The following is a 22703-nucleotide window of genomic DNA, read 5'->3' as shown; positions in this document are numbered from 1 at the left end:
CCCATAACCTTGCTGCGCTAAGAGTAGTTTTGAAAAATCAACTGCATTCTCCACCCGCGGTCTCAACCCACTACTAACAACTTCACGCGTCGGTATATCCGCTGTATTCCTACCGGAATAATGATACTCGCTATCGGATTACTTTTGTTGCATCATACTAACACACACCTTTCTTGCATTTAAAACGTGTCAGTAAGTTTAAACCCTAACACTTTGTCTGGACCTGAGCTGTCACAATTCATAAAAACATGTCATTCGTCCTACACTTTGTCTAGCTTTCGCGATCTACGAGATTCAACTGTCTGAGCTATTTTTTCTTTTTCTTTGGCGCTCTTGACTGAAGGAAATCTGTGAACTGTCACTTAAAAATCCGATGATTTTATAAATTTTATTTTGTACGCTGTGATTTCTTTAGAGTTGCTGCTGAGCACACTGGCTCCTATACAAAGGAGGACAGTGATACACTATACGGAATAGAAGGTGATATGATATTGCAGAGCTTGTGTTGCTTAGAAGAATGCATGTCCAAAGGAATATTGTATCGTTCTTCTTAATAACACAGGCACTGCAATATCGCATTTATCCGCAAATACCAGGCAGCTACTTTCAATTAAAATGTCATCACCTGTACGGGAATTACACAATGTGTGTACGAGTACAGGTTGTTAAGCATGAACGGTGACATTTGGATGTTTGGATCATGCCATGAGTCGTGCACGGATAGGCAAAGCTGTTAAGGCGACCGCTCTCGTAAAGAGGGAACAAACTGAAGGTTGTTCGTATTCGGAACTGTGAATATATTTCGTATACAGGATGAAAGGACGTACGTTTTAGGCGAATATCGATCAATGGCAAAACTGACAGTACACATTTCATTAAAGTTTATGGGGCATTCGCTCTGATGTCACTAGGTATATTTTTCATAATCTTGTTGTACCAGTGGCGCACATAAAACAAATAAGTGAATGAATGCACTAAAATAAAACGTCTTCGAATTTTTACGTAACTTAGCACATTAAATTCACAAACAGACTAGGTTTCCAACTTCTGTCTCTTCCAGGTGCCTCAAAATGGTGAGGCCCATTGATACAATGGAGTTGGGCTTGTAACAACAACGTGATGCCGGGATTTCAGTGTGCATCACGAGTGCAGACATGTACCTGCAAACAAACAAACCGTAACTTTATTTTATCGATATCGTAATTAAATCTGTACTGCTACCCCCCATACAACGGACGTAGCTACTAATGTTTTAAAGGTTCAAAACGAAAACATTGGTATAAACAATTATTATTATTATATTATTACATGAAAAATTAATATAAAGTATTTTGCTTTACTCCTGATATCTTCTGCGAAACCTCTCTATTAAGAGCGTCGTCCTTGCATACACCGCGAAGATCCATTATTTCGCCGGCCGGGGTGGCCGAGCGGTTCTAGGCGCTTCAGTCTGGAACTGCGCGACCGCTACGGTCGCAGGTTCGAATCCTGCCTCGGGCATGGATGTGTGTGATGTCCTTAGGTTAGTTAGGTTTAAGTAGTTCCAAGTTCTAGGGCACTGATGACCTTACATGTTAAGTCCCATAGTGCTCAGAGCCATTTGAACCATTTGTATCCATTATTTCCTTGATGTGGTCATTCCAAGAACGTCGTATTGCGCTACGTTCACGTCTTCCAAGTGATTTCATTCAAAAATTTTATTTGACCCTTTAATGATCTGGCTTTCTCAACAAATGCCAATATGACTTTAATGATTTTCTTTCAAATCTTTCTATCGCTGTCTCATTTGCCCTCATTCTAGATCTTACTTCATCATTATGTTTTTCTCAATTCTTGATATTCGGTCGCTGCTTCGTAAATAATTCATATACAGCTATTACCTTCTTTTGAGGCCTCCATTTAATTTCTTTCTTCTGTTCCACAGCATATGATAGGTTCAACCATTAGTGTACCCACTCTTTACTTATTGTTAGAAATAGCTCTGTCCCACCAAAAAGAATCCATACACTCTATTACTTTTCCGCTTTGCTTTATTCTGTATTTTACTTTTGTATTATCCAATTCATTTTTGTCAACATATACTCCCAGGCATTTAAATTTTTCTGTCTGTCTCCTAACTGTTTGTTCACTAATGTATCACTATTAACTACCACATATTCGGTTTTCCTTAGACTCATCTGCAGTGCCCATTTGTCTTATTCCCAATATAATGATCGAATCATGAAGTCAGGATCGGTTTCAATTTGCGCCAGAATGGCTTGGTCATCAGAAAACCTTAAAGAAAACACCTGGATATAATTAACAATGTTTCCCATCCCCCTCAGCCGTTCTTCCATTTTCTACGAATAAATTAAATAAAATGTCCTCGTGTCAGCCCTTTTGTAACATTAATAGGTGCTGATAATTTTAAGCCTCTTTTAATCTCCGTTTCCCGTTTGGACTCCGGTCGGTGCAAGTTTACTTGCTGAGAGCCATCCAGATGTCGACTGTTCCGCAGAATCCCGAAAGCCAAACCAGCTCTTGAAAAGAAAGTCGCCATCGAGGCTCAGACGACAGCAGCGCCGACTTCGCAGGAATCTGGATCTGACACTGCGGGGTCGGGACTGGTCGCTGCTGCTAATTTCATAAAGGAGAAAGCACTAGCAGAGTAGTTTCCTCGGAGTGGAAGTCAAAGATCCGGTGCCTGCCCCGGTCTGTGCGTTTCGTGGAAGAATCTGGCGCACTTAAAGGAAAGTAGAAGTTGTGAATCCTCTCCACGTACACTGTTTCTATGAAGGTGTTTGAATTCCTGACACTCACTTCACAGTCTAAACACGTGCTTTCAGATTATTTGACAGTAATTCTACAGGACGTTGCCAGAAGCGAATAGTGAATGAGGCATACGTCAAAGTATGACAAGACTGTTGTTGCTCACTATAGAAAAAAATACGAGCTTACCGAGTATCGGGCCAGATTTGCGACTGGATTGACGACTTTCTTGCAGGTAGAACTCAACACGTCGCTCTTTACGAACAAAATCGACAAATGCAAAGGTAATTTGGAGAGTACCCCAAAGGAAGAGTGATAGGACCGTTATTGTTTACAATGGACATAAATGATCTAGCAGGATCCGTCGGAAGCACTTTCAGGAAGTTCACAGACTGTTGTCTATAAGAAGATAGCAACGCCAGAAAGCAGTAACGATTTGCAGAAGGACCAACAGAGCCTTTAAATATGGTGCAGTACCTGGCAGTTGACCCTGAGAGTAGACAAATGTAGCGTGTTGCGCATACATAGGAAGATAAATCCCCTATTGTACAACCACACTCTCGACGACAAACTGCCGGTAACAGTAACTACCATAAAGTTTCTAGAGTATTAATCTGGAGAGATTTTAGATGGAATGGCTACATAAAACATTTAGTAGGAAAGGCAAATGCCAGACTGGAATTCATAGGAAGAATCTCAAGAAAATACAGTTCATCCATTAAGGGTGACGAGGCGCTTATTCGACCTATGCATGTGCATTTTTCATCAATCTGGGACCCTTACCAAGTAGGACACACAAAAGAGATAGAGAAGACCCAACGAAGAGTGGTGCGTTTCGACATAGGATCTTCAACCTTCTACAGAACGTTACAGAGATGCTTAACAAACTCCACTGGCAGACGCTACAAGAGAGGTGTTGTGCATCACGGAGAGTTTTATTATTGAAATTTCGAGAGTATACTTTCCGGGAAGAGTCGGACAACATATTACTTCTTCCCACATATGCGTCGCGAAATGTTCACAACGAGAAAATTCGAGAAATGAGAGCTAATGCAGAGGCTTACCGACAATCATTCCTCCCACGCGCCATTAGCGAATGGAACAGGGAAGAGGGTATCAGTTAGTGGTACAAGAAGTGCCCTCCACCACACACTGTCAGGTGGCATGCAGAGTACTGATGTAGACGTAGATATATTTACACATGTTTTAGTAGGTATAACTCATCTGGCAGATCTTGAGCAATGGAAGTTTCTGTAGCTAACTGCGGGTAGTGTAACATAAAGAGGAGGTTGCAGGTGGAGAAGTACCACATGCGAGTGAACAATATAGGCTGTATTTACTGTAGAAATCAAAGTGGCATACAAGAAATATTTTTTAGGATTAGTATTTAATTCAAAATTTATTTCCGGGTTGTAGTTTGCCACATTACAACCCTGTGTTCCAAACAATCTCAGGAATTCTCTGTAGCATGAAGTCGGATGGTGAATGTATGCGTGCAGTCTTGTGAACACAGCTCCTGTCATCGTGGAAGACTGGAGTTTTCACAGCACACTCTACATGAGGATGTAGAAGAAAGGGTTACACTTGATCATCGAGAATATTGAAACAAATATCGTGGTTGATGTTCACGGCAGCCTCAATGAGTGGGCGCAGGTGTTGGTATGAAAAACACCGCGCAGCCACCTCCTCCCTGAGTCCAACCCCTAATGCGCTATCCGTTAAAGGCCTCATTCGGTCTGCGTACTGGACGCCCTGCATCATTTGAAAAATAAATAAATAAATAAAAATCGCTACTCTTTGGAACACACTACACACTTCCGATTAGCTATCGTCCAGTTTCTGTATTGTTTGGTCCAACGAAGACGACCAGTGGCATTTTGCGAAGTGGTAGACTCTATACGTCCATTGCATGCAGTTTTGTTCGCATTGACTGCAGGTTGAGACAGATCTGTATTCACTGAATGCGGCATCATCGGCGAGCATGTAAATGACTGGAGTTGCAGTTCTCCACCAGAACATATTCATGTTGTCCGTGTTTAATGTTGTTACCGGGCCTGTTAGGGCATATGTGGGGGTTGAACAGCGCCAGATGTTGAGTAATCACTGTGAAGGACACGGAAAAGCCGCGTACTCGTTTGAAACAGCGTTATCTGTACCTGACAGAGTTTAAGAGGGGTCTCATTGTGGGCCTCCATCTGGAGGACTGGTCAAAACGAGTAATATCAAGATGTGTGGGGCATTCGGATGTGACAGTGGCCCAGTGTTAGCTTGCACGGGAATGTGAGGGAAGGCATATACATCGTTAGTGTTCTAATCGACCACATCTGACCACCACAAGGGAGGACCGTTGTATTATACACCAAGTACATTGTACCCCTCACATTTGCAACTGCCACCCGAGGTGAAGTAATTGACTCTCAGAAACATTCAGTGGCATACCTCGTTATCGGCTGGAGACTGACAGAAGCTGCTGTTAATACTAAAACGCGAACGTCTGCATTTGAACTGGTGCAATATCCAGGATATACAGACTGGTGACGAATGTCGTCACATTGTATTCAGCGATGAACTGATTCTGTATTACTACATACGGCCATCGTCTGCGAGTACGACGGCGACTTGCGAAAAGATCCCATTTTTCCAATATTTTGAGGAGACCCAGCAGTGTTACGCTTGGCATCATTGTATGCGAAATTATCATTTATTGTTTCAGATCACTGCTGGTAGTGACTGAGGGAACTCTGAATGTACAACGGTACGTTACGAACGTCCTACGCCCTCATGTGTTATCTCTCATGCAACAATATCATTGGCCATTTTTCAACAGGACAATGCTCATCCACACACGGCATGTGTCTCTCCAAACTGTGTGATGATGAGATACTTCCGTGGTCGGAAGGAACACCAACTCTGTCACTGACAGAATACGTGTGAGCCCAGCTCGGTCGTCAACTTTATTTCTGTCCCCGAATTCAGTACATAAAATACCATTTACGGCAGTTGTGGGTCAACTTTCCCCAGAAGATTATACAAAGGATTTATGACACACATCCCAATCAATTCAGTGCATCCATCAGGGCTAGAGCAGGTGTAGTGTCAGACTGACAACTGAGTACTTACAGCCAAGTTCTTTGTAAATCTGACTCGATTTTGTAGTCATTGCAATAATTCACATATTCTCTCAGCTCATGATGTTTGGTTTCATCCTCCCCTTCTGGGTGGTTCACTTTCTTTGTCAGGCAGTATAGATATATGGCCAGCGGCCTTGCTACAGTGATAACACTGGTTCCCATCAGATCACCGAAGTTAAGTGCTGACAGGCTTGGGTAGCACTTGGATGGACGACCGTCAGGGTCAGCCGAGCGCTGTTAGCAGGCGGGTTGCACTCAGCCCTTGTGAGGCCAACTGAGGAGATACCAATTGAGAAGTAGCAACTCCAGTCAGGAAAACAACGGCCTCGAGAGTGCTGTGTTGACTACATGGCCCTCCATATACGAATCCACTGTCGCCTACCGGCTATAAGATGACACGGCGGATCGATCGGAACAAATGGTTCAAATGGCTCTGAGCGTTATGGGACTTAACATCTGAGGTCATCAGTCCACTAGACTTTGAACTAGTTAAACCTAACTAACCTAAAGGCATTGCACACATCCATGCCCGAGGAAGGATTCGAAACTGCGACCGTAGCAGCAGCTCGGTTCCGGGCTGAAGTGCCTGGAACAGCTAGGCCACAACGGCCGGCCGATCGGAACCGTTGGGCCTTCCGTGGCATCTCCGGGTAGAGTCCAATTGTAATACTGATGTACGGCATGTTTAGCCGTGCGGTTGCGGTCTGGTGTTCGCGTGTCAGTGTTTTAGCCGTCAAGTGTTTGTGGTGGTGCGCAGGCGAGGTGTACGCGTGGCTGGTGGTGCTGGTGCTGCCGGTGAACTCTGCGGTGAACCCGGCGCTGTACACGTTCACCACGCCGCGCTACTGGGCGCGCCTGTGCGGGCTGGTGTGCGACCGTCGCAGCCGCCGCCGCAGCCCCGAGACCCAGGGACTCAGTCGCCAGCAGTACGCACAGTGCTCGCATCTCACGTCGCTGCCGCTCGTCAAAGTAAGCACCACACAACTTCTTCCCCTTTTGTAATATTGTTGCAGAAGCATAACGATGTCATTTTGTTTATCGCAGTGGTTCTCAGATTTTCAAAAAACGTTCAAATGGGTGTGAAATCTTATGGGACTTAACTGCTAAGGTCATCAGTCCCTAATCTTACACACTACTTAACCTAAATTATCCTAAGGACAAACACATACACCCATGCCCGAGGGAGGACTCGAACCTCCGCCGGGACCAGCCGCACAGTCCATGACTGCAGCGCGGTAGACCGCTCGGCTAATCCAGCGCGGCTTCTCAGATTTTCTTCCTCTGCTACCCCCATCTCCACCCGCACCCCTTCTGGCCCCCAACCATTTTCATTAATAAAAGTAGTCATTTTTAAAATATTTTCTTTGCCTTATGCACTGTTTTATCAAATTCAATTAAGAAGGATTTTTCCCAACAGAAACCAAAACTAAACGAATTATATATACGAAGACAGTAACTTGTTCTCGGAAGAACAGTCACTGTTGATGACCGTGCAGCTTTTCCTTGGAATAATGTACAATGCATATGTAGAATTGTGGACAGTTGGAAATGTGAGTCTCACTGGAAACGAGCAAGGGATAAGTAACTGCAGTCGCGCTATTCGTTTGTGTCCTCGGTGGCTCAGATGCATAGAGCGTCTGTCATGTAAGCAGGAGATCCCGGTCGGGGCACACATTTTCAGCTGTCCACATTGAAGTATGTCAACAACACCTGTCGGCAGCTGAGGTTGTCAGTTAGTCATCAGTTAAACGAATTAAAGAAAATACGGAACACATTATTTATCTTTATCACAGTTTGATTTATTCAAAACTAAGAATTTAACACTGTTTACATTTCAGTAAACGAGAATTATAAGAGCATCAAAAATTTAAGTTAAAAATTTCAGTGTGATGAATTGGCTTGGTTTTGAGAAGAAAGTTTCTCAAGGCGCGGTGTAATAGCAAAAGAAGTCACTCGAAGTTCTTTGCTTACATGAAGTCTCTCACAAGTATGTAGTTAGAAAATTAATCAAGATCTTCATTGTATTTTGGCTCAGAGTTGACATTCCTTGCTAATATGCATCCAAAACGCCAAGAAAGATACTTCATTAAATCTACTGTTCATTGAAGTATATCAAGTAAGATGAATAAATTGTTCTTGCTCTTTTATATTTGACGTGATAGTGCAGGAGCATTTTTGAATGGATTTTTAATTCAGTTAAGTTTATCGAACTCGCCGCTGAAATACTATTCGGAATGAACTTTTAATGTTGCAAGATGATGAAGAAGACAGTTTTTAACGCCACTGAAAGTGTCGTATTATCTGTGTCCTCTAACAGTGGCATTAGAGTAGGGAACATATCTAGCAGGCCACTTTCCACACGGTTTTGTCACAGCTCTAACTCCTTTATGAACGCCATTCATTCCAAGTGGGTACAGTTGTCTGATTACTTTGACGTGAAGTGTTAAGAATATTTAGTTTCTCGAAAATATCAGTGAAGTAAGCCATTTTCAATAGGTAATCTCCGTTGCCAGAACAGTCTGCCAGAGAGTGACTTTTCTCCTTTAAGAAACAGAATACCTCATTCCTTAGGTCAAACATTCTTTTCAATGCTTTACCCCGTGAAATCCATCGAGAATTACTAGAAAAGAGCAGCTGAGCGTGTTCAGCAGTCACCTCCTCCCATAGCAATTTAAAAAGCGTTGAATTTATAGATCTTGCTTTAATAAATTTAACTGTTTCTATCTCCGTATGCAGCACTTCATAAAGGGGTGGGCTAAGTTCTTTAACAGCCAGAGCCTCCCGAAGTATCATGAAGTGAGTCCGTACTGCATCAGGAACTACACCTTTAACTTTCGCCTGCAATCCATCACGAATTCCTGAAGTTCAGCGAGCCCCATCTGTGCATAATGCAATGCACTTATCCATGACATCCAGTTTTGATTAAGAAAAGGCTTTTGAGCTGTGGCTGTTTTCAGTATCGCTTCACAGTAAAGCAATTAGTATCGAAGGTTATTCTCATCAAAGAAACGAACATAAGCAGTGAAATGGACATGTTTATGAATATCAGTCGCTTCCTCCACTTGAAGTGCAAACCAGGTGTTATGTAGTTTATCGATTAACAGCTCGAGCAAATCGTGAGAAATGTCTAAAAATGCCTGTACGCGCTGTGGTATTAGAGATAGGAATACTTTTCGACTACTGAGCAAATGAGTCACCAAAAATTGTTGATACTATATCAGTTGCTTCTTGTAAAGCTAGAGTTTCTGCAGAAGTGTGTGGTTTCTTTCATTCAGAAATCTTATGAGAAATCTGGTAACAAGCTACAAATCACACTCGAAATTTTAGCAAAGTTCTTCTGGGAAGATAATAAAACATTTACTTCTCAAAATTCTTTTGGCTTTCCCGTTAATTGAGGATGTTTGGTTTCAAGATGTTTCTTTAACGTGTTAGGCTTCTTGCTATCAGCAGCTAAAATGGTTTGACAAATTACGCACTGCGGACGGTCTTGACAATTGATTGTAGTTTTCGTGAAGTCTAACAATAAATAGTTCTCATCATACCGTCTCGTTTTCGCCTTTGGAGTATCTCCCTCCCCTCCGCCGGCTGATGGACCACTGGTGTCCTCATGTCTATCATTCACCAGGAACCGTATCGTACTGCAGTCCTCGCGAAGTCTTAAGAGATTGTAAGGTGGCGTCGACATACACGAGACAAGACTTGCACTCCTCGTGATAGTTAAGGATACAGTCGCAGTGCAACCGACAATGGACGATTCCGCCGACGGCCGGCGCCACCTAGCTCAACCGATCATTTCAAACAATGCTAAAAGTATGAACACTGTTTCATTTTCGTCGACAGCGTCCGGCGTAACACCAACATTGGGCGAAATTCGATCCAGATGAACAGCATCTTCTCTGTTGGAAGCATAAGATCAACGTAATTATTTGTAATTAAGAAAGTATTTTTTATAATATACCGCGAGCCATTCCCCCGCCACTCGCACCCCACTGAGGTTCTCGTCCCACAGTTTGAGAACCATTGGTTTATCGTAATGAGTAGTCATCAATCTTTAATTATCACTTCGAAAAAATCTAGCCTCGACCTATAAACTTGGTGATGATGTCAGTTTCACTCTACATACTCACTCTTCAATGCAACAGATCTTGGCGGAGATTTCGGTTATACACTACTGGAAATTGAAATAAGAACACCGTGCATTCATTGTCCCAGGAAGGGGAAACTTTATTGACACATTCCTGGGGTCAGATACATCACATGATCACACTGACAGAACCACAGGCACATAGACACAGGCAACAGAGCATGCACAATGTCGGCACTAGTACAGTGTATATCCACCTTTCGCAGCAATGCAGGCTGCTATTCTCCCATGGAGACGATCGTAGAGATGCTGGATGTAGTCCTGTGGAACGGCTTGCCATGCCATTTCCACCTGGCGCCTCAGTTGGACCAGCATTCGTGCTGGGCGTGCAGACCGCGTGAGACGACGCTTCATCCAGTCCCAAACATTCTCAATGGGGGACAGATCCGGAGATCTTGCTGGCCAGGGTAGTTGACTTACACCTTCTAGAGCACGTTGGGTGGCACGAGATACATGCGGACGTGCATTGTCCTGTTGGAACAGCAAGTTCCCTTGCCGGTCTAGGAATAGTAGAACGATGGGTTCGATGACGGTTTGGATGTACCATGCACTATTCAGTGTCCCCTCGACGATCACCAGAGGTGTACGGCCAGTGTAGGAGATCGCTCCCCACACCATGATGCCGGGTGTTGGCCCTGTGTGCCTCGGTGGTATGCAGTCCTGATTGTGGCGCTCACCTGCACGGCGCCAAACACGCATACGACCATCATTGGCACCAAGGCAGAAGTGACTCTCATCGCTGAAGACGACACGTCTCCATTCGTCCCTCCATTCACGCCTGTCGCGACACCACTGGAGGCGGGCTGCACGATGTTGGGGCGTGAGCGGAAGACTGGCTAACGGTGTGCGGGACCGTAGCCCAGCTTCATGGAGACGGTTGCGAATGGTCCTCGCCGATACCCCAGGAGCAACAGTGTCCCTAATTTGCTGGGAAGTAGCGGTGCGGTCCCCTACGGCACTGCGTAGGATCCTACGGTCTTGGCGTGCATCCGTGCGCCGCTGCGGTCCGGTCCCAGGTCGACGGGCACGTGCACCTTCCGTCGACCACTGGCGACAACATCGATGTACTGTGGAGACCTCACGCCCCACGTGTTGAGCAATTCGGCGTTACGTCCACCCGGCCTCCCGCATGCCCACTATACGCCCTTGCTCAAAGTCCGTCAACTGCACATACGGTTCACGTCCACGCTGTCGCGGCATGCTACCAGTGTTAAAGACTGCGATGGAGCTCCGTATGCCACGGCAAACTGGCTGACACTGACGGCGGCGGTGCACAAATGCTGCGCAGCTAGCGCCATTCGACGGCCAACACCGCGGTTCCTGGTGTGTCCGCTGTGCCGTGCGTGTGATCATTGCTTGTACAGCCCTCTCGCAGTGTCCGGAGCAAGTATGGTGGGTCTGACACACCGGTGTCAATGTGTTCTTTTTTCCATTTCCAGGAGTGTAGATGTCTGCATTTAACTGTCGATGCAACTTTCCACTTAGAAAATCAGCTCGTAGTCACTTTGGAAATGCCTGCCACGCAATGTTTTCGTCTTCCGAGGAAAGAGAAAGACGTCGGTGGGTGTCATCTATATTACTAAGTGACTATACCGGAACCTGAAAGCAAGTACCAGTTGCAGGTTGCCTATCTAACGTCTTCCAGGGACAATGGAAACTGGATTTTCCATACTTCATATAAATACTGACCGAATTTAAAAATTTAAAATGCTGTCGCAGTCTGCTCAATCAGGGAGGCAATCTTATGCTAAAAGTTTAACACAATAAGACGAATACTACAATTAGAAACCGTGCGTTTGTGTTGATGGAGTGTAAGTGGCGGTGCTAAACTACACTGAGGTGACGAAAGTCATGGGATAGCGATACGCACACATGCAGATGTAGGTAGCATCGCGTACACAAGATATACAAGCGAAATACACTGGCGGACCTTTCCTTTGAACTAGGGTGATTCATGTGAAAAGGTTTCCGACGTGATTATGGCCGCATCACGAGAATTAACACAATTTGAACGCGTAATGGTGGTTGGAACTGGAGGCATAGGATATTCCATTTTGGAAATCGTTAGCGAATTCAATATTCAGAGATCCATAAAGTCAAGAGTATGTCCAGAAAACCTAATTGCGGGTGTTACCTCTCACCACTGTCAACGCAGTGTCTGACGGCCTTCACTTAACGACCGAGAGCAGTAACTTTTGCGTAGAGTTGTCAATGCTAACAAAACTGCGTGAAATAATACTGCGTAATCTAACCTCAGAAATCAATGTGGGACATACGAAGAAAGTATCCGTCAAGACAGGGGGGAGAAATCTGGCTTTAATGTGCTATGACAGCAGATGACCGAAGCGAATGCCTTTGCTAACAGCATTACATCGCCTGCAGCGCCTCTCCCGGGCCCGTGACCATATCGATTGGACCATAGACGACTGGAAAACCGTGGTGTGGTCAGATAATCCTAGATTTCAGTTGGTAAGAGCTGATGGCAGGATTTGACCACGGTGCAGACTCCAGGAAGCTATGGACCCAAGTCGTCAACAAGGCACTGTGCAAGCTGGTGGTGGCTCCATAATGGTGCGGGCTGTGTTTGCATGTATAGACTGGGCCCTCTGGTTCAAAATGGTTCAAATGGCTCTGAGCACTATGGGGCTTAACTTCTGAGGTCATCAGTCCCCTAGAGCTTAGAACTACTTAAACCTAATTAACCTAAGGATATCACACACATCCTTGCCCAAGGCAGGATTCGAACTTGCCACCGTAGCTGTCACGCGGTTCCAGACTGAAGCGCCTAGAAGCGCTCGGCCATAGCGGCCGGATCCCTCTGGTTCAAATGAACTGATCATTCGTTGGCTATTTTCGGCTACCTGGAGACAATTTGCATTCATAAACTTAATTTTCCCAAAGAATAATGTCACGGGGCAAGAATTGTTCGCGATTGCTTGGAATAACGTTCTGGAAAATTTTAGCGAATGATCTGGCCACACAGATAACCCGACATGAATACCATCGAACATTTGTGGAACATAATCGAGAGGTCAATTCGTGCAGAAAATCCTGCAACGGCAATACTTTTGCTATTATGGACGGCTCAGTATTTCTGCAGGGGACTTCCAACGATTTGTTGAATCCATGCCACGTCGAGTTGCTGCTCTAAGTCATGCAAAAGGAGTCCGTCACGATATTAAGAGTTCACCATAACCTTTTTCAGCTCAGTTTACACGGGTTTCATTTACCCTTTGCTTGAGAAAGAGAGCACTTAACGACTTCCAACAAACTTTACACACAGTTTCAAGCCTTTATGAAACTTCCTTCAGTGACTCCCCCAACAAAATGATGAAAGGAAAAACATTTATCGTTTGCTAAATTTTAGGTTCTCATGCAGGAAAGCTTCAGAATTAGACAGGATACATATATATATATGACTCATGTAGAGTGTATTTTGTCGGTTTAGTAGAACGCGGGCGGGCGTTTTCGTGGAGTAGCATCACTTCATGCAGTCTTCCTGGTCATTGTTCTTGGAATGCGTTTTCAACACGTCTCAGTTATTGACAATAAAAATCGGCAATGATGGTTACACCTTGGGGAAGCAATGTGTAGTTCACTACACCTTCGCTGTTTCATCATATCCTTAACCTTATCCTTTTTGGATGCTCGCAGGTCTTGTACGGGGAATTGCTGCTTATGTTTGGTTCCGGCCAGTCCTTTATTTCCTTATGTTAGCATAAAGACTCCATTTCGAGTCACCAATAACGATACAGGACAGGAATGGTCGGTATTGTTCAGGAGCCAATTAATGGCGAAGCAAGCAGAGATGCACATATGGCCACCCCCTCTTTTTTTGTGATTTTCACTTAGAGCATGTGGTACCCATATACCCGATCATTGAACCTTCCCCATTGCATGCAAATGTCGCACGATGGTGGAATGATCACAGTTCATCACATTTTGCAGTTGTCGAGTACGCTAATGTGGATCGTTGTGGATTAATTAGCTTAAACGATCTAAATTAAACATCAAAGGTCTTCCTTAAAACGAGGAATCCATGTTATTGGCATGTTCTGTCCAATGACATTATACCTAGCAAATATTTCTGGCTGCCTTCGTTGCTGTCACTCCTCTACTAAAATCAAACAAGAAAATAAATCGGAACTGTTCCGATTTCTTCACTTGGTACTCCAATTTCTAGCGTCCACAGCCACACTCACTATCTCCAAATGATAAAACGACAAAATGTAAACACAAAAAGCAACAGTGAACTACAAAAAAAAATAACAATCGATGAATAAACCCATAGCAACTGGAATGCCAACATGCAAAACAAAAACGCCATGAACTTATGCACCAACATAACAACTCTAGTTCATTCTTTTCGTGGCAAGAATAACAACTGAAACAACGGTATCTAAAATCAGAGTGCTGAGCATTGGCTTTTGAGTAGAAAACGAAGCATTTGTTACACTGTATTACTGACAAGTAACTTTTATATTCTTGTTCTCTACGACATCAGAGAATTAGGAACAGCGACTTAGCCTGTGCATAAACTTTCCGCTCTGCGTTGGAATACTTCGTGCTATTCCTTCGGGGGCATCCGCTTTCTAAATACAGTGCAATGATACGTCGCCCTCTTTCCTTGGGGAGATGCACCACACTAGCTCACAATACAGAACTGCCATGCATCTGATGGTGTTCCATTTCCAACCCTGCTCGACAGGCATGGAGGAAAACAGCTGTTCTCGATACACCACATTCGTGTTATCAGAGCCAGATTGCAAGATCCTGTCCCTGAAAACACCAACCCCTGAGGAGCAGTTCAGCGCCGCTACATGATTTACCTGGTGTTCATGAACAAGGCAGGCTGCAGTACTGCAACTGCTAGACCTATAACATTGCCTGGTGCTCCAGGCCTGGGCGACCCGGCCACTGCAGGTGATGTAAGCAAATGGGGTCACAAGCAGTGACCATCAGTTTGATGCTCCTGGCTCAGCGGACAGTGTAACAAACAGCAGTCGCCAATTTGGCTGTGCGGGCTGGGCCGCAAGGGTAGCGGCCGCCAGTTTGTTACTCCAGACTGTGGTGATGATGGACACATCATACAGGGGTCTTACCACAGTGTTGTAAGCCCTCCTCCATAAGGCATAAATAATCCTGCAACAAAAGGTAGGACTGATAAGTATCACACACACACACAGACATTTATATCCATAATTAATAATAATACACTACTGGCCATTACAATTGCTACACCAAGAAGAAATGCAGATGATAAACGGGTATTCATTGGACAAATATATTATACTAGAACTGACATGTCATTACATTTTCACGCAATTTGGGTACATAGATCCTGAGAAATCAGTACCCAGAACAACCACCTCTGGCTGTAATAACGGCCTTGATACGCCTGGGCATTGAGTCAAACGGAGCTTGGATGGCGTGTACAGGTACAGCTGCCCATGTAGCTTCAACACGATACCACAGTTCATCAAGAGTAATGCCTGGCGTATTGTGACGAGCCAGTTCCTCGGCCACCATTGACCAGACGTTTTCCGTTGGTAAGAGATCTGAAGAATGTGCTGGCCAGGGCTGCAGTCGAACATTTTCTGTATCCAGAAAGGCCCCTACAGCACCTGAACATGCGGTCGTGCATTATCCTGCTGAAATGTAGGGTTTCACAAGGATCGAATGAATGGTAGTCACTGGTCGAAACACATCTGAAATGTAACGTCCACTGTTCAAAGTGCGAACAAGAGGTGACCGAGACGTGTAACCAATGGCACCCCATACCATCACGCCGGGTGATACGCCAGTATGGCGATGACGAAAACAATCTTCCAATGTGCGTTCACTGCGATGTCGCCAAAAACGGTTGCGACCATCATGATGCTGTAAACAGAACCTGGATTCATCGGAAAAAATGACGTTTTGCCATTCGTGCACCCAGGTTCGTCGTTGAGTACACCATCGCAGAAGCTCCTGTCTGTGATGCAGCGTCAAGTGTAACCGCAGCCATTGTCTCCGGCCTGATAGTCCATGCTGCTGCAAACGTCGTCGAACTGTTCGTGCAGATGGTTGTTGTCTTGCAAACGTCCCCATCTGTTGACTCAGGGATCGAGAGGTGTTTGCACGAGCCGTTACAGCCATGTGGTTAAACCTAGGATGCACATACAGGGCCTCCGAGGCCCTTGTATGCGGATAAGATGCCTGTCATCTCGACTGCTAGTGATACGAGGCCGTTGGGATCCAGCACGGCGTTCCGTATTACGCTCCTGAACCCACCGATTCCCTGCTAACAGTCATTGGATCTCGACCAACGCGAATAGCATTGTCGCGATATGATAAACCGCAATCGCAATAGGCTACAATCCGACCTTTAGCAAAGTCGGAAACGTGATGGTACGCATTTGTTCTCCTTACACGAGGCATCACAACAACATTTCACCAGCCAACGCCGGTCAACTGCTGTTTGTATGAGAAATCGGTTGGAAACTTCCCTCATGTCAGCACGTTGTAGGTGTCGCCACCGGCGCCAACCTTGTGTGAATGCTCCGAAAAGCTAATCATTTGCATATCACAGCATCTTCTTCCTGTCGGTTAAATTTCGCGTCTGTAGCACGTCATCTTCGTGGTGTAGCAATTTTAGTGGCCAGTAGTGTAATAATAATTTCTGATACTTATGTTATGGTTCACAGTTTTATCCACTTGTCACCTTCATCATTTAGTATACTGCATCATATTCCGATATTTTATGCTCCAATTCAGCATAGCATTTACATCTCCTTCGATGTCTCCATCAACCACATCTAGAACAAACACAAATCACAAATATTACATGGTAGTGTAAAGAAAATGTGTTATATAAGAAGTAGAACTAATACTAGTCACGTATCTAATTCCGCACAGTCGGCGAAAGACCCTGGAAATTTGGGTTAAGAATTGCAACTCCCAATCATATATTATGAGAACTAGATCACAGCTACCTTCTCCTAAATCAGATATGAGTAAACCACGGTCTGGTCATCAACGAGTGGTGCTGCTATGCTTGGAACCAAGTCGTCAACGTTCAACAAACGAGCGCACTTACCAAAGCCATCACGGCTGCCAAAGTCAAACTGTCACTTCATACTGATGCAGTAGTCAATGCTTGCACGTAAGTGATACAGGAACTGATCAACTCTCTTTGTTCACAGATGGCATGGCTATGTCTCGACTTGATACGTATTGCTAGTGTGTACGAAATTGTGACTGCGACATTTCTCCAGCACCAGAACAGTACATTGGTCTTGGTGTGCACAAGCTACACGCCGGCTCCTTCAGCTTGAGACACCACACACTGCTGCTATGTGTCATATGTGTGTTCTCCAGAGCGGTGGATGTCTATGACGTGAAATACTAACCATATAAGAGCTGGGTGAATAAATCAACGATATCATTTATTAATAATCCAGAGCGATCAGAGGTGGAAGGGAAGAGAGTTCATTTTCCAAGTGAGAAGTGTACATCAGATCCTATATTAAGTGACTGGAGTTTTTCAATATACAGAGAGGCTCGCACAGATCCCTCGGTGCAAGCAGCCATCTACCACTGTCACTTCTGGTGTCATATGGACAACATATCTGAAATTATTTCTCCAATTCTTCATGAGCAGCATACCTGAACTCTTTAAGTGGGGTTTTAGAAAAAAATATAACATGAATAAATAAACACAAAGCCTTTTTAGAGAATTATTTACTGATACTTCAACTTAGGAGTAACTGTGCCTTTTCTGAAGCCCATATATGTATGCTGTTGTTGTTTTCACCTTACATTTGCTTGAGTCTCCGAATTGATGGGCCCCTTTACTCCTCAAGATTCTGTATTGATGCTCTCCTGAAGATGCCATGCAGCCACAAACATTTTTCAGGACCATTGTCGTAAATTATGCTTTTGTTATGATCATAGGTTCAGAGTGATTTCACCACATTTTCGTATGAAACTCCCTCAACATTCCGCCACTTCCTGTGATGAAGATGCGTCATTCATGATTCTACGGATGTTAGCACACTGTGCTATACTAAATGGTTTGGATGAAGCAACAGTTATGGAATACTTCGTCTATACTTGTCCTGTCATGCAGAATGCAGCGAATGCAACATCATTAAACAAAATGTCTACACTCGTCACAAAACCCCTGTATATCCACGAGGACATTTGCAGCGTGAGAAGTTATTGAGAGATATGCTGCATGTCATTCAAGTCCTCTACATTTACACTACACATTGTACAACTCCTGTGAGAGGTGAGTAGCTTACGAGGAAATCATGTAATAATAACGCTTACGCAGCTGTGTCTGCAGGGAAGTTTTGCAATTATTCAAGTTCAATATGTACGCCTACGGTTTCAATTTTCAAAACCAGTTTTATTTGGAACAGTAAATTATCACTACATGTACTAACTTTTTTAAACATCTGAGGACTGAGCATATAACCGAATTCAGCACCCTCATAGTAAGAAGAGCGAAACCTTGGATACATATCATGCATATGGAAAATATTCTTAAGTTTGGTACACTTTAGTATTGGTTAATTTAAAGTTGTGAGCTACGCTCGAATTCTTTTTACGGATTGCCCCTCCTGTCTGTTTGCAGCGCTAGAATAATAAATCGAAGAATTTCTAGTTGAACATATGACTCAACTGTCCATGGCTGTTTCAGTGTCTCTGGAATGATTGGGCACTCGTTAAGATCCTATGAACGAAAGTTAACGATAGCTGGGCACCTGCAAACAACACATGCAATGGTTTCAGGCTCTCTTAGTCTGATACAGATAAATAGAGAACTTTACGCACCAATTTATGCAGCATAATTTTACTCTGCTCTTCTGGCCCTCTTTGAACATGAGAACGGTATCCAATAAGTTTTTCGAAATGTTCAAATGGGTGTGAATTCCTAAGGGACCAAACTGCTGAGGCCATCGGTCCCTAGACTTAGACGCTACTTAAACTAACTTGTGCTAGGAACGACACACACACCCATGCCCGAGGGAGGACTCGAACCTCCGGCGGGAGGGACAGCGCAATCCGTGATATGGCGCCTCAAACAGCGCGGCCACTCTGCGCGACGACTGTTTCTCCTCATCTACCCTACAGCCCAGACTTAACATATTCTGACTTTCATCTTTTTAGCCCCATGAAGGATGCACTCTGCGGGAAGCAGTACATAAATGATGGGGAGGTTATTGATGAGCAGCGCGTTGGCTCCGACGTCGACGAGTGGAGCGGTACCATGTGAGCATACAGGCTCTCCCAGTAAGGCGGTATAAGGCCGTCGCATTGAACAAAATTTATGTTGAAAAACAGAGTTTTGTAGCCAGAAGAATGGGGCATAATATGATGCATTGGAATTCCGAATAAAACCAACCTACTTGCACAAAAAAAATATGTTGCATTAGTTATTGAACGCCCTTCGTATGAATTATTATCCGTAGCACTTCGAACTATAATCACGTTTATTATCTTCAAAGATTCCATTAAAATCTTGAGCAGGATGCAAGCCCTAAATGGAGCATCTATTGACCCATCTATGAACCACTCTGCATTTTCTAATGCATGTAGGTTCGAAGTTCTTGCGGAGACATATGGTTTGAGGACCGATGTGATTCTAACATTTCTTGTGCAGTCGGGCTCAATACCATTAAGGACGCATGTTATTTCTTGAAGCAGAAAGTGGAATGAATTATTTGTAAGCTGCAATGTTGCTGATTAGAGAGCGCTTCAATCCCCCTTCATGGTCACAAATCTTCCTGCCACATATAGGAAGCTGTTGCTTGGAAGTGTTGACTCATCTTAATACAGAATAAGAATTATTATCTCATTGTTATTGTCAAAGGACGTTGAAGCAAAAGGTTTGTTAGGAAAATATTCCAGAGGAATTATCTGATCATCATACTGAACTGGAGTTGTTATGTCGAGTGACGTGATTGTGAGGTATCAGTTCTATCGAGTTAAAAAACTCCTAATTCTCGCGTATGGTTGCCTTCTTCTTCCACTGCAAAGTGGTATTCTAATGACTGTGTGTGATGTATTTATACTTTGTACCCATGATGCTGCTTCAGATTAAGATGTACTATAATTGCCGGCCCCGGTGGCCGTGCGGTTCTAGGCACTTCAGTCCGGAACAGCGTGACTGCTACGCTCGCAGGTTCGAATCCTGCCTCGGGCATGGATGTGTGTGATGTCCTTAGGTTAGTTAGATTTAAGTAGTTCTAAGTTCTAGGGGACTGATGACCTCAGATGTTGAGTCCCATAGTGCTCAGAGATATTTGAACCATTTTTGTACTGTAATTTCTTCACTACGAAAGCCGAATTAACTCAAAATGATCTAATATGTGAACAGTCATTGAGTGATATATTCGATTTTCGGCCACTTCCAAAATTTTGTTGGTTTCACCCACTGCAGGAAAAACTTCGTAGGGGGTGTGAAATAATGTATCGTTAAGATATAAATTCGTTGTAATATTACACTCGAGATGGAGCGTGCTAATAGGTTGAATGTCCAGTTATTGATTCGTCTCCTAAATCTTATCAGTATTATCATCCAACACTTGGCTTCTCAAGAAACCTAATTGTGCCGCTATAGAACCTTCATCCATAAAGTGTATTCACTACTTATCTCTGATTTATGCACATTAATGTGTGCACATAACTCAAAGCCTTGTACAAAACGTCTTATATACTCAATCAGATCTCCATAATCATATGAGCCAGGATTTATAATCACAAATTTTCCGCCTTCTGGATGAAGTTTATTGTACTAATGAGTCATGTTAGGTATGCTGTCACATGTTTCCAGGCTGATTAATGCAGAACTCCACTCCTCCTTGCTTAGATCTACTTTGCGAATGTAGTTCACTCTTAATACTAATGAGCTTCTTTTAAAGTAAGAGTGCATGATATTACATATAAATAGGGATGAGCATACTATCTGTTTTTATCCATCCACCAAGAGAAACATTAAACAATAATGACCAGGGAGATATGAACTGAAGTCTTGGATGCGTCGAAAATTGTAGAGCACTTGGTTCTTGTCGGTTAAGTATTGGCCTAATTCTTCACGCTGTCTCAAATCCCTGTGCGAGTGAAGGTAGTAGAAGGTATTTCTTTTTTTAAAACACATGCAACCCAGTGAGTGCCATATCCTCCTAAAACGTCTAAATTGGCAATTACATATTCCTTACCGTTCCACGTCCTATTTGGTAATGTACACTCCTGGAAATGGAAAAAAGAACACATTGACACCGGTGTGTCAGACCCACAATACTTGCTCCGGACACTGCGAGAGGGCTGTACAAGCAATGATCACACGCACGGCACAGCGGACACACCAGGAACCGCGGTGTTGGCCGTCGAATGGCGCTAGCTGCGCAGCATTTGTGCACCGCCGCCGTCAGTGTCAGCCAGTTTGCCGTGGCATACGCAGCTCCATCGCAGTCTTTAACACTGATAGCATGCCGCGACAGCGTGGACGTGAACCGTATGTGCAGTTGACGGACTTTGTGCGAGGGCGTATAGTGGGCATGCGGGAGGCCGGGTGGACGTACTGCCGAATTGCTCAACACGTGGGGCGTGAGGTCTCCACAGTACATCGATGTTGTCGCCAGTGGTCGGCGGAAGGTGCACGTGCCCGTCGACCTGGGACCGGACAGCAGCGACGCACGGATGCACGCCAAGACCGTAGGATCCTACGCACTGCCGTAGGGGACCGCACCGCCACTTCCCAGCAAATTAGGGACACTGTTGCTCCTTGGGTATCGGCGAGGACCATTCGCAAGCGTCTCCATGAAGCTGGGCTACGGTCCCGCACACCGTTAGGCCGCCTTCCGCTCACGCCCCAACATCGTGCAGCCCGCCTCCAGTGGTGTCGCGACAGGCGTGAATGGAGGGACGAATGGAGACGTGTCGTCTTCAGCGATGAGAGTCGCTTCTGCCTTGGTGCCAATGATGGTCGTATGCGTGTTTGGCGCCGTGCAGGTGAGCGCCACAATCAGGACTGCATACGACCGAGGCACACAGGGGCAACACCCGGCATCATGGTGTGGGGAGCGATCTCCTACACTGGCCGTACACCTCTGGTGATCGTCGAGGGGACACTGAATAGTGCACGGTACATCCAAACCGTCATCGAACCCATCGTTCTACCATTACTAGACCGGCAAGGGAACTTGCTGTTCCAACAGGACAATGCACGTCCGCATGTATCCCGTGCCACCCAACGTGTTGTAGAAGGTGTAAGTCAACTACCCTGGCCAGCAAGATCTCCGGATCTGTCCCCTATTGAGCATGTTTGGGACTGGATGAAGCGTCGTCTCACGCGGTGTGCACGTCCAGCACGAACGCTCGTCCAAGTGAGGCGCCAGGTGGAAATGGCATGGCAAGCCGTTCTACAGGGCTACATCCAGCATCTCTACGATCTCTACGATCGTCTCATAGCAGCCTGCATTGCTGCGAAAGGTGGATATACACTGTACTAGTGCCGACATTGTGCATGCTCTGTTGCCTGTGTCTATGTGCCTGTGGTTCTGTCAGTGTGATCATGTGATGTATCTGACCCCAGGAATGTGTCAATAAAGTTTCCCCTTCCTGGGACAATGAATTCACGGTGTTCTTATTTCAATTTCCAGGAGTGTATTTCTCATAAACATCCTATAAAA

At 44.7% G+C, this 22703-nt stretch overlaps 1 protein-coding gene and 1 pseudogene across 1 annotated transcript in view; both read left to right on the top strand.

Annotated features, from left to right (window-relative positions):
• LOC126299097 (relaxin receptor 1) overlaps positions 1–22703 on the top strand; it is a 756631-nt gene that overhangs the window by 723693 nt on the left and 10235 nt on the right. The window contains exon 20 of the mRNA XM_049990771.1: positions 6637–6848. Coding sequence (XP_049846728.1) covers positions 6637–6848 — 212 coding nt within the window. The remainder of the gene's footprint in view (positions 1–6636; positions 6849–22703) is intronic.
• Positions 6004–6122, top strand: LOC126299861 (5S ribosomal RNA; annotated as a pseudogene).

The sequence above is a fragment of the Schistocerca gregaria genome, chromosome X, assembly GCF_023897955.1.
Source record: "Schistocerca gregaria isolate iqSchGreg1 chromosome X, iqSchGreg1.2, whole genome shotgun sequence".
NCBI classification, from domain to species: domain Eukaryota; kingdom Metazoa; phylum Arthropoda; class Insecta; order Orthoptera; family Acrididae; genus Schistocerca; species Schistocerca gregaria.
The sequence above is the reverse complement of the archived record's forward strand: the minus strand, read 5'-3'. Positions and strand labels throughout refer to the sequence as shown.